Source organism: Elephas maximus, chromosome 1 (genome assembly GCF_024166365.1).
Source record: "Elephas maximus indicus isolate mEleMax1 chromosome 1, mEleMax1 primary haplotype, whole genome shotgun sequence".
Lineage (NCBI taxonomy): Eukaryota > Metazoa > Chordata > Mammalia > Proboscidea > Elephantidae > Elephas > Elephas maximus.
In genome coordinates, this window is record NC_064819.1 from 66,320,731 (window position 1) to 66,333,089 (window position 12,359).

General features: G+C 48.2%; 1 protein-coding gene across 2 annotated transcripts in view; it reads left to right on the plus strand.

Annotated features, from left to right (window-relative positions):
- The first annotated feature begins 1,115 nt into the window (after positions 1–1,115).
- E2F3 (E2F transcription factor 3) overlaps positions 1,116–12,359 on the plus strand; it is a 106,085-nt gene continuing 94,841 nt past the window's right edge. For both annotated transcript variants that reach the window (XM_049876507.1, XM_049876596.1), the window contains exon 1: positions 1,116–1,827. In XM_049876507.1, coding sequence (XP_049732464.1) covers positions 1,444–1,827 — 384 coding nt within the window. In that variant the 5' untranslated portion in view covers positions 1,116–1,443. The remainder of the gene's footprint in view (positions 1,828–12,359) is intronic.

Below are 12,359 nucleotides of genomic sequence, written 5' to 3' on the forward strand. Positions count from 1 at the left end.
TTTCTTAGGAAAACCAAGGACAGAAACACTGCAAAGTGCTAGTGTCCAGACGTGCAGCGCTCTTTGGGAGCCCCACCTCATCATGAGAACTGTGTACTTTTTAGGAGTATTGCTTGGCGGATTAGGGACTTGCAGATCAGTTAGGGACCTGCAGATCAGTAGGTTAAAAAGATCAGTAGGTTAGCCCTGATTAATTGCCCTGAGTGCTTCTGGGCCAGGAGGGGGCTGGGGATGTGGAGGTGTCTGCTGGACGCAAACCAGTACTTGTGGTAAGAGTTCCCTTGACAAAACATTCAGGGTTAATTTTTACTTAGACTCAATCCAGGCTAATAACGAAACTGGAATGTTAACTAAAAGGTGCCCGCAGTCACGTCAGCCGAACCTTCTGCCCTAACGATTCTGTCGGCCCACATGTTTCTGTCTATCAGCCTCCGCCTGGAAATCAGCTCTCGTCCCGACATTGGTTGGATTTCAGGAAGGGAGAAACCCACAATTTAAAGGGCTCTGTTTCCACCTGCAAGGCATCGTCCGCGTGGCCCAACTTGCTTCTGGCACATATTTGGGGAAATCTCACGTTGTTGTTCACCTATTACACTGACTGGTCAAAGAAAAAAAAAAAAGAGCTCTCCAAAGTGTCCCCTTGGTCACCTTGACAATTTCCAAAAACGAAACTTGTGCTCTAGAATAGATCGACACTGAGTCAGCCAGGGACGGAGTCCCTGCCCAGGTCAGCAGCGCCGGCCCGGCAGGGGGGCGGGGACGGGGGCGGTGCCTAGACCAGGCGTGGTCTTCCGTGGGAGCAAAGGAAAGATTTTGCCCCACCTCCCAAAAACCCTACTTTGCCCTCAACCAATCAGAAAGGCTTATGCAAATAGGGCCCTGTCGCCTCGGTAACCACGATGAACCGTAGCCAATGGAAACCAGCAAGTGGCGGCCCTGCTCTACGATTGGGACTGAAGTAAGGCGATAGAGACCCAATGGGCTATGGGAACGATCCGCGGCGGGTTGTGGGGCGGGGATATGCAAATTTGGTTTGAAAAGCCGGCGGGAAATCTGAGTTTCGCGGGAGGACCTTGGCGCGTAAACCGTATCCCTTCATTCATTGTCAGCAGCAGCTTCCTGGAGCCATTTTTCAGCTGCCGGCCGCAGCACCCGGGCTGCCGCCGCCGCCTCGCAATCCGTTGCATCGGCCGCCCCCGAAGCCTCCATCCTCCCTCGGGGCTCGATATCCGTGCGGCCGGGACCCTCCTCTCTCCAGGGTCCGCATTATTTTTGGCCCCTGGGGCCCGTTCGTTGCGGAAAAATAAAAAGAAAAGAGAGAGAGAGGGGGCTCGGAAGCGCCCGGGCGGGGAGGAGAGACTTGGAAACTCCAGCTGCAAATAATAAAGAAATTGAAAGCAATACATTAATATACTATAACAATAAAAAGAGCAGGAGCGAGAGATGAGAAAGGGGATCCAGCCCGCCCTGGAGCAGTACCTGGTGACCGCCGGGGGTGGGGAGGGGGCGGCTGTCGTCGCCGCCGCCGCTACAGCCTCCATGGACAAAAGGGGACTGCTAGCCAGCCCGGGCTTCCCCGCCGCCGCCGCTGCCGCCGCCGCCGCCCCGGGCGCATACATCCAGATCCTCACCACGAACACTTCCACCACCTCCTGTTCCCTCCAAAGCGGCGGCGGTGCCGCCGGCCCCCTCCTCCCCAGTGCCCCCGGCGCGGAGCAGACCGCCGGCAGCCTCCTCTACACCACGCCGCACGGACCCTCCAGCAGAGCCGGGCTGCTGCAGCAGCCACCAGCGCTGGGACGCGGCGGCAGCGGCGGCGGCCCTCCGGTAATACCCTCCCGTCCCCACGGTCCCCAGCCCAGGCGGGAGGTGGGCTTGCACCGTGCGGGGTGGGGGTGCGGGACCGAGCGTCGTGGGCCTCGGCGACTGCCTCTCCAACAGGGGTTCATTGTTAGACTCGTGTGCCCTCCACCCTCCCACCCCACCCCCAGCACCCGGAGGGTTGGGGGACTCCGTAAGGCTGGCGGGGCAACAGGGATTGCCTTGGCGGCGACCACATCAAACACTCGAAAACTTTTCGCGCTCCCCCCCTTCTTTTTTTTGCACTTTTCCCTACCCCCGTTCTCCCCTCCCCTCCAACTCGAAGCTTCCTCTTTCTCGGAGCGTAGGAAGGGGTCACGCCCCGGATGGAGAAGGGGGTGGGGGAGGGGGTAGTGAACTGGGGAGTGAGGGGAACCCGGGAGGTGGAAATCGGGGGAGTGTCGGGGTGATTGCCTCCAGCAGGCCTTGGAGGCCCCTGGGCGGCCCCGAGTCCCTGAGGCATGATCCGAGCGCAGGGGCTGTGCTGGGCTGCGCTTGACACATTTTGCAATCTGTAACTCCCAGCAACAAAGGGGCTGGGGGAGCGTGGGGGAGTCGGGTGGGGGAGGTGGAGCTGGAAGCTGGGTACCGGCTGGGGTGTGGGCTGTCTGGGGGTGCGGGGCTAGCGGGCTGGCGCCCTGGCCTGGGCGCATCCTGGCGGCAGCGGCGCCCGCGTGGCCCGAACGCCCGGGCCTTCCTTGCCGGGTCCCGGGCCTGCCCTTGACCCGCCTCTCCCCTTGCTCCTTCCTTCCCTGCTCTGTCCCCCTCCCCGCCCCCCGGCGACGGAGGGCGGGGGCAGCCGGGTTCCCGTCCCGCCGCCTGGGTCTGTCCCTTTCCCCGGGACCCGCCGGTGACGTTTCGCACACGTGCGCGGAGGACGCGCCTGTGACTGGGGAGGAGGCGGCGGCGGGAGGGGGCGCTGGAGGGGGAGAGGGGGGCACCCACTTCCTCCTGCTCGCCGGCTCCCTGGCCTGGGACGGTCCCGGCGCCCTCGCACCCGCCCCCGGCACTGCCACCCTCCCTCTCCCCACCCCCACCCGCGCCCCCGGCGCCCGCCCTTGCCCGGCGCCGCCGGTCTGCTCGGTCCTCCGGGCCCCCTCTCCAGCCAGCCCCCCCACCTCGCCCCGGAGCCAGGCTGGTTTCGGAAATGCCCTTACAGCAGCAGGTTAGTGACCGGGACGGCGTGGGGGCCGTCGCCGCCACGGGGGCACGGGATCGTGTTGGGGGGCTGAAGCCTTGAGGGTAGGCGGTTGAGCGGGGTTTTGGAGTGGCAACGGGGGGTTGGGTGCTCGAGGGAAATGAGTAAGCAAGAAAAGCTAACTAAGTAAATGCCCCGGCCTCCGGTTCTAGGAACCCCGGGGCAGAAGTGACCGCCCCAGGGGTGGGTATGGTGTTTACGTGTATTTTTTCCAGGGGGACGATGGATGGGCGATTGAAAACCGGAGGGGGCTCTCGCCAATGGCCGAGTTGAGCTCTGTTTTCTGTCGTCCTTCTCTTATGCTGGAGGGGGAGGGGGCGGGTCAGAGGGTAGGGTGTCTGTAGGATTCCCAAGCCACCCGCCACCTCCTCCCTTTGTCCCTGTAATTTATAAAGCGCCTTTGAGAGATGATTTAGGTCAGTATTCGGCTTCCCTTTTTGTTGATACTAGAAAGAAGTGTGGCCCACAGGTCTCCCCCCTTCTCCTTTTCTGTTCTTCATTCCCCTCCTCCGTGCCTCCTGTCTTCATCCTCGTGGTGAGGGTTGGCCCAGAGGAAGCTAGAACGGGACCCGACTGTTTGATAAATGGTTGGTCGATATTACCAGTTGTTGACCTCACCTTGTCGGCTCCAAATGGGTTTATTTTTGGGGGAATCAAGATTGTGCAGGGGGTCTTTAAGAAGTCTGCACCTAGGCAGCACTTTGGGAAATGGGATGGATTTTGGAATAATTAAAATTTTTATTTTCTTACTGTTCTCAAATTTTCCCCCGGCTTGGATCTTCACTGCTTTCCAGCCCCAGAGGTACTTGCTGGGGATCTGTGATGTAGTCTCAGTCAAAGAAACTCTTGGTTTTAGTAACTAGGGTCTGCCAGCAGGGGGGAAACCGAGTACAGTATAGTACCTGCTTACACATACAGAATCCCGTGTGCTGGATTCTCAGTCACAAGAATATTCCGTGCTTTTATTAGCATTAGGTACTGTTACTGGCTTGACCAAAGCATGCTTGGACATGTTTTAAACGTATTTTACCCCCTACACAGTTCTGTTACTATATCATAAACTTAACCTGAAACAACCAGCTATTGACATACTTCTTGGATTGGGTTCAGATCTATGGGGGTAGTTTTGATAATGGGAAATTGTGAGACCACCAAATTGCTTTTTTTTTTCTTGTGGAATCTTGGAGAGCTCTGTGGGTCAGGACTCCAAGACTGGCCAAATTTATATGTAGTTCATTGTATTTAAGTGTTTAAAGTCTAAAAATTACCCTCACCAGCTTCCAAATGACTTCAGAACTTTATCCTCCTTGCCATGACATTATTATTCCAGGAATATATGTCATTTTGATTTTGTGCACTCAGAGTATTTTTCATTACAGGAATAGAAATGTTTCTTGAATACATACTCAGAAGCATTTCTACATAAGAATCCAATCTTTGCCAAACCGTTGGTTAATCTCTACTTTTAAGAGCTATTTATATTTAGGGGTTGTAGGATATTTGCCTAGGCAATAGATACAAAGTTCTGCACACTGAATATAAAGTTTGATATAGTGTTTTATTTATCAGTATTCTATCAAACCCCTCTTTAAGTCTCTTGGAATTTTGTTAATATTCTTTCTCTAAGCACGAATGATGGTGGTTAAGTGACTGAGCAAAGGTAAGACTATTTAAACCTTTGTATCCAAGAAGAGGTTGAGAACTCTTCTGGTGGCTCAGAGTTGCAGACCCATCCAGTTCTGTATTCTGTCTCAACAACATCCAAGAACTTGACCAAAATCAAATCCTTTACCTTTTTTAATGGGATATATGGGTCTGGGTATGACTACATCTTACTAACTATATGGCCTCTCATTTATAAGTTATATGATCTTGGGCAAATAACTTCTCCCTCAAAACTCAGTTTGTTCATCTGTAAAATAGGGACAGTAACAATACTAATCTTACAAGGTTCTTGGTAAGGATTAAATATGATATCTGTAAAATACTTAGCACAGTGCCTGGCAAATAGTAGACCCCCAATAAAATGAGTACTCTTTTTTGTATTACTTAGATAATGTAAGACCAAGTGTATACGGTCCTTTTGTTTACATGTAGAAGCAAAATGGTTAAAAGTTTCCTAAAGTGATATTTTAAAAGTAATTGATTATTTATGCCTAATTAATATGGGTTTTTTTTACGTATACAAAGCACCGCCATTCTAGCAATGGATAAAACAGTAAAACATTCCCATATAGCCATGGTGGCATTGAATAGCCTGAGCATGTGTCTTGAGTTGTGACAAATTTAGGTCAGCTCATTCTCACTTTTTTGCCTGAGTTCCACTCCTTGCATGACTCCGTCGACCTGCCAGCTTTTGGGTGCAATCTGTGCTTGGTGGCTTTTGTTAGAACTGAACCCCCACCTTCATGTCAGAGACACATGCTAGGTAAATTCAGTTTCAGAGGGTGATCTGTGGGAAATGGAAGAATTACTGAGAAACTATAGTCAGAAGTGCTATTCAGTGGAGCAGAAGGGACTCCATCATTTTCTGCCTCTTCATTCTTCTAAAGAGAAGCTGAAATTATTTCATTCTACTTCTGGGAAATTTGGGATCTATTAATACAAGAGACAATGGCCTATCACATCTGATTTAATTTAATCCAGTTATAGCAACCTGCTGATTATCCTTGGGGAGAGAACCTTCAATGCTTGAAATTTTAGTGGAAGAATGGAGGAACCACAGGTGCTATTTCAGTAGGGTCTCTTTTTTCCTGAACAAGTATAAGAGAAGGAAAATGCCAGGTTCCTGTGGTTCTGTACTCAATAATCTTGCTTCTGCTGAGATAAGTGGTTGATGCCAAGTTTGAGCTTGGGAGAGAATTTTTAGTCACTACATACCCCAAAATGGAAGTTTTAGTGTAATGCAGTGCCCAGACTCGGGCAGTACAAATAGCACCTCTATAATCAGTACCATGGGCGCCATTCTAATCATCCTCTAAAACAAGGCACCCTTAAGTGTGGCTCTGTAAGCTAAAGAACCCAAGCTTGAGAACAGGAGAGGATTTTTGTTTTTCTGTAAATCATCACCTTGTGTGATACTCGGGAGAGTAGATTCTGAGATTAATGTGCTATGTAACGCTAACATGAAAACAGAAAATAATACTCTAAGCTTAGACATGAATAAATAACAGCACCTGGAGATTGAAAGACTGGGTGTGGGGAGGAGTTGCTTTTATTTTCATTTCTCAGAGATAGAAAGTGGTAGTTTTCTTTGAGCTCCTCTGTTTTTATCACTTTGCTCAAAGATACACAATCCACACCTTTAACCCCTTTCTATGGTACTTGAACCCTTTTGACAAATAGCTTCCAACGTGAATTGTTAATTTTCTGGCTAGTTTTCTAACTTAACCTGACTTACAAATATTCCGTTGGTATGCTCAGCATATATCTACTTGTCCTGGCCCCATTCCTTTTTAACCATCTATTTCCTACTGACTTTCTTAACTAGGATGAATGAAAATCTACAGTTGCCAATGCTCATAAAATCAAGTCCCTCACCAGTTCTCATGAAACCACCCCCAAACATTGCAAGGTTGCAAAAAAAGATAGACTGGTGTTCTTACCGGATTCTCTGTTTCATTTTGTTTTTTAAAGAGGAAAACTTCCATGAATTCTTTTAAGATACGAAGCGTGTGGTTTTGTGCGTATTTTCGTGCTTGTTAGCAACTTAAAAATAGTGTTTCAGAGACAATTGCTAAAAAGCATTTTTCTACTAAGCATTTTTCTACTAAGCATTTTTCATGAGACTAAGAAAGGAAGATAACTGGGAAAATAGTAAATATAGGAAACCACTAATGGTATCTTCTTCCTCCTACTCCGATCCTCTCTTTGGCTTTAAAGGGTGACTTCCAGAATACGTCTTACAGAGGAAGAAAAGTTACACAACAGAAGGTACAAAAAAGCAACAACGAGGCAGGGATAGGAACCTTGGGGGTTGGAGGTTTGCAAAATTAATATAGATGGATAATACACGTAGCTTTTACTTTAGTAAGAAGAAGTTTGGTTTATTTTCCATTCTCATTTTTGCTTCAAAGACTCTCCCCCCAAAAGCCATGTGATTTTAGAACTCAAAGAATGTGTAAATACAAGAATGCATTGTTGGTCTGCCCCCCCAGCCTTACCTGGGGATCAGTCTTGAGGCCACTCCAGTAATCTACAGTATAACTTTGAATGAGAAGCAGTGAAACCCACTGGTTCCCAGATAAGCCCAGGTTCTTTGCTTTGCTCGAGAACTTGAGCAACTCAGGCCACTGCTTAGCCTTGTGAACTGAGGCCAGGGCTCATGTCATCTGGAGGTTGATAGCACTGACAGCTGCTACAATAGAGAGGGAATTAAAAAAGAATAATAGAATAATTGACTTTAGTCTACTTTCTATTACTTTAGCATGACTCCTGCCATTCGTAGTGTCCAGGCAACATTCTTAGAACCTGACACTCCCTGAGAAAAACTGGAGCTCCTAGGTGGTGCAAAAGCTTAATGCACTCTGCTGCTAACCAAAATGTTGGTGGTTGGAGTCTACCCAAATGTGCCTTGGAAGAAAGGCCTGACCATCCACTGAAAATTTAGCCATTGAAAACCGCACACAGTTCTACTTTGTCACACATGGAGTCACCTTAAGTTGGAATCATCTCCACGGTGACTGGATTTTGTAAGAAAACAATAGTTTAGCATAGGCAATAATAGATATTTTGGTGGTCTTCAAGTCATAACATTTGAGAGCTCTGAAGCACCAGAGTTGCCATCTGACCCAATCCCCTTCGTTTTGCAGGAGAGGAAATGAGGCCCAATGCAGTTAAATTACTTACCCAAGATCATAAGGTAGCTAGTGACAAAGCCAGACTGAAACTGGGGATCTCAGAATTCCTAAAGGAAGCCTCAGTCACCAAGAGAAGGTTATGTCTTATATGGCCTGTATAGGAAAATTGGGGTGGGTAGTGCTAGTGGTTAACACGCTTGGCTGCTAACCAAAAGATTGGAGGTTTGAGTCCACCCAAGAAGAAAGGCCTGGCAATCTACTCAGCCATTGAAAACTTTATAGGTCTACTCTGACATACATGGGGTATTATGATTTGGGGTCAATAGCAAGGGAGTTTTTTTTTTTTTTTTTAGTAATACATTTTAATTTTAAGTTTACTTCAGGAGTGTGGGATGTGTAAAGGAGCTCTGGTGGCACAGTGGTTAAGTGCTCAGCTGCCAACTGAAAGGTTGTCGGTTTGAACCAATCAGCTGCTCCTTGAGAGAAAGATGTGGCAGTCTGCTTCTGTAAAGATTACAGCCTACGAAACCCTACGGGGCAGTTCTACTCTGTCCTGTAGTGTCACTATGAGTTAGAATTGACTCGATGGCAACAGGTTTGGTTTTGTTTTTATTTTTTGGTGGGATGTATATAAAACATTTTAGATTTCCTTCAGGAGTGGTTACTTTTTTTTTAAACATGCACATACAAAAGTGTACTTTGAACGGCTTAGTTGTCAACAGCTCCTTCCCAAAGACACAAAATAAGTGAGGCATCCTTTATATGCTGAGTGAAGATAAAAGGTAATAAAAACAGAAGGAATAACTAACTCAAATGCACAATAGCAGTCTTTCTAAAGCCTCATTTGATGTTTACAAATTTGATTATTTTCTGTGGATATGACGTATCTAGTGTTCAAAAAGCGAAAAGTATTCTTGATGCAGAATAGAACCTGAGGGGATTTTTTAAACATTTTCCGGAGAGGGACGTGTCAAGGCCCTGGAATTGGAGGGTTGATCCTAGCCCATCCATGTCCTGAGGGCTGTTGTGGTTCTCAGGTCCCCAGCCCAAGCCCAGTAACATTGAACAAGGTGCCTTCCTGTGTGGTTAACTCCAGGAAGATTTCTGGTTTCACAAAGGCTGATCAGTAAACTCTTTTAAAGGAAGTCATCATCCGCTCAAAACTAGAAGTAATTCCCTTAAAATGTCTTCTTTTACTGTGGCACTAAGAAGGCTTAAAAATAGAATTGCTTCAAGCCCTGAGGCCTAAAAGTGAAACATAATCCTGCATGGCTGTAGTTCACCAACTCATTGGGGCAGCGATATATGGCTTATCTGTAATCCACAAACCAGAAAGGTGCCCTATCGTACAGCCAGTGAGCGTTCAACAGCCATTGATCATGAGCCTTGTCGTTATCAGTGAGCCTGACTTCCTCTGGAAGATTTTTTGACGGGTGAAGTCCCTCTTTCTGGGAGTAGAGGGCTTGAATGCCTCTGTCCTCCCAGCCAACTCAAACCTGGCTACCCTGGAGATTCCTTTGGCTCTTCCAGCATCTGCTTAACTGACATGATACAGAAATATGGTGGCCCCGGACCCTGGGGGACCACAGGAAATGAACTCGGGGCCTGTAGATTCCACCCCTCCATTGCCCTGCCCTGTTTCTGATGTTTTGGGGCTTCAGGAATATATAACCGGAGCAGCAGCCATGAAGCTCTACCCTATCCCATCTGAGCCTTTCTGAGTCTGCAGCTCCTAGGGGAGAAGGGGCTCATGGGTACTGTCTTAGGCTGGGATTTTTAGAGAAGCAAAGCCGTTGATGTATGTGTGTGTGTGTGTATAAATGGGGAGGGATTATGTCAAGGAAATGGCTCACATAGCAGAGGCTGCCAAGTCCCAAGTCTCTGGGTTATACGTCATGCTGGAGTCTTCTGAGTCACATAGCTGCAGGAGCTGACAACCATAAGATCAGCAGGCTGTACAGCAGTCAGCTGGCTCATGGGTTGCAGAGGCCGATGAATCCCAAGATCAGTGGATAAGGTGCTAGCTCAAGTCCCAGAAACCAGAGGTCAGATGATGACGAGCTAGATGCAGGATCCAGAGCATTTCTAGAACATCCACTTATATACTAGAGGCAGGCCACACTCCCAAGGAAACTCCCTTTCAACTGATTTGTTGCTCATAGCAGATCTTATCACGGGGTTTATTACGTCATTATGTAACTGCCCAATTACATCATAACTGCTAGACCACTGAGAGTCATGGCCCATCCAGGTTGACACAGAGCCTTAACCATCACAGGTACATAACCCATACCCTCCACCTAAAGGCAAAACAAGGGGTAGCTGAGTATACTAGTCAGTGATGGAAACTGGAGCCCCTGGGTCCTTACTCTGCCACTCACTAGTCCACCACTTACTAGTTGTGTGATTGGGCAAATGACTTAATGTCTGTGTCTAATTTCCTCATCTGTAAAATGGAAGTGACAAGTACCTACCTTACTGGAGGGAAACCATGGTGGTGGTGTGGTTAACAGCTATGGCTGCTAACCAGTAGGTGGGCAGTTCTACTCTGTCCTATAGGGTTGCTATGAGTCAGAATTGACTCGAAGGCAACAGGGTTAACCTTACTGGAGTGTCCCTAGGGGATGCAAATTGTTAACACTTTGGGCTGTTAACCAAAATGTTAGAGGTTCGAGTCTACCCAGAGAATCCTCAGAAGAAAGGCCTAGTGATCTACTTCTGAAAAATCGCCATTGAAAACCCTGTGGAGCACAGTTCTACCCTGACACACATGGGGTCACCATGAGTCAAGTGAACAGCAACTGGTGTTTTAGAGGTAGTGGTGGTTCAGTGGTAGAATTCTCCTTTAGATGCTAACGAGACCCGGGTTTGATTCCCAGCCAGTGTACTTCATGCTTAACTACCACCCATCTGTCAGTAGAGGCTTGTGTGTCACTATGATGCTGAACAGGTTTCAGACTAAGATGGACTAGGAAGAAAGGCCTGGCAATCTACTTCTGAAAATCAGCCAACAAAAACCCTACAGATCACAAAGGTTTAATCCGCAACCAATCAGGAATGGCACAGGACCAGGCAGCGTTTCCTTCCATTGTGCGTGGGGATCACCATGAGTCGGGGGCTGGCTCAACAGCAGCTAACAACCTCACAGGGTTAGGAAGAGTAAGTGAGTTAGTATTTATAATGTGCTTAGAATAGTGCCTGGCACATAGAAAAGGTGATGTATTAAGTAGATAGGCAATGGAATTGCCCTTCCCTTCAGTGGTCTCTTGGGCTATCCTTTCAGGGTTTATTTTCTTATTGTTCATTTAAACCCAAGCTCTTCTCTAAACACGGGAGTGACGGAAGGGGAAGGGAAGAGGGGAACAGGGAGGAGTGAACCATGGGGTGGCTTGCATCTAATGCAGTCATTGGGGGTCTTTGCCTCTCTGTAAGCTGCCCACTGACCTGGGGAAAACCAGAAGAGTAAGTTTATTATAATAGTATTATTGACAGCAATAGTGTCATGAATAAAACCTTTATTTCTGTGATTAAATGTGTTAATAAAGCCGCACTATTAACATGAATTGCACTATTAACATAATTTCACTTCTGTATAGTAATCTGTGGCTTAAGACTGAATAGTGGGAGTCAGGCTCTTGGAGCTCCCTGGACCCTGACAGGCTTGGAGGCTTCAGTGCCAGTGGGGTGGGACTGTCTTGTTCTCCGCCCCCCCCCCTTTTTTTTGTTCTTCCCTTTTCTCTCATCTCCTTATGCCTCTTAAATGTTACGTCTGTTCCTCCCACTTATCCCTCACCTCTCCCTCTGTCTGGCTCTTAGAAGGATGCTGGAATTGCAGCCTTCGATGGCTGCTTCCAGGACTTATCGAATTAATTATAACCCTTCTCCCTGGCATTTGAGGTAGAGTGAAATGTTGCCTGTCCCGTTTTGCTCCCCAACCCAGACCCAGTGCCGTTGAGTTGATTCCGACTCATAGCGACCCTATAGGGCAGAGTAGAACTGCCCCGTAGAGTTTCCATTCCTCCCAATTCAGATCCTGGAATGGTACGGGGTTGAAGTGGCTGTGCTTTCTTCCCTCTAGTACATTTGCTCATGGGTTCTTCCTACTCTCTGTTGCCCCTCTTGCTGCCTTTCTTCCACTGGCCCATCAAGGCGCACATCAAGGGAACCTCGTGCGCCGAGCCTTTCCTGATTCCCCAGTGGCCTTGACCTCTCCCTTCCCCTAAGTTACTCCATCTTTCTTGTAGCACGTGATCATCTGCCTTGCACCCTAATCACTTGTGTTCTTGACTTCATCCCCCTACTAACCTCTGAGCTCTGAGCTCTGAGCAGTGGATAGACCCGTAGTGTCTTCTACACTGTAGGCTCCCAGATGTTTGAGAAGAGGCGTTTTATTAGGCACCTCCAATGAGCTTGGCACCCCACTCGTCCTGTTGGGGATGCAAAAGAGGTATGAAATGTGATCCGCCCACTCTCGGGTTTACAGTCTGTTTGGGGAAACAAGA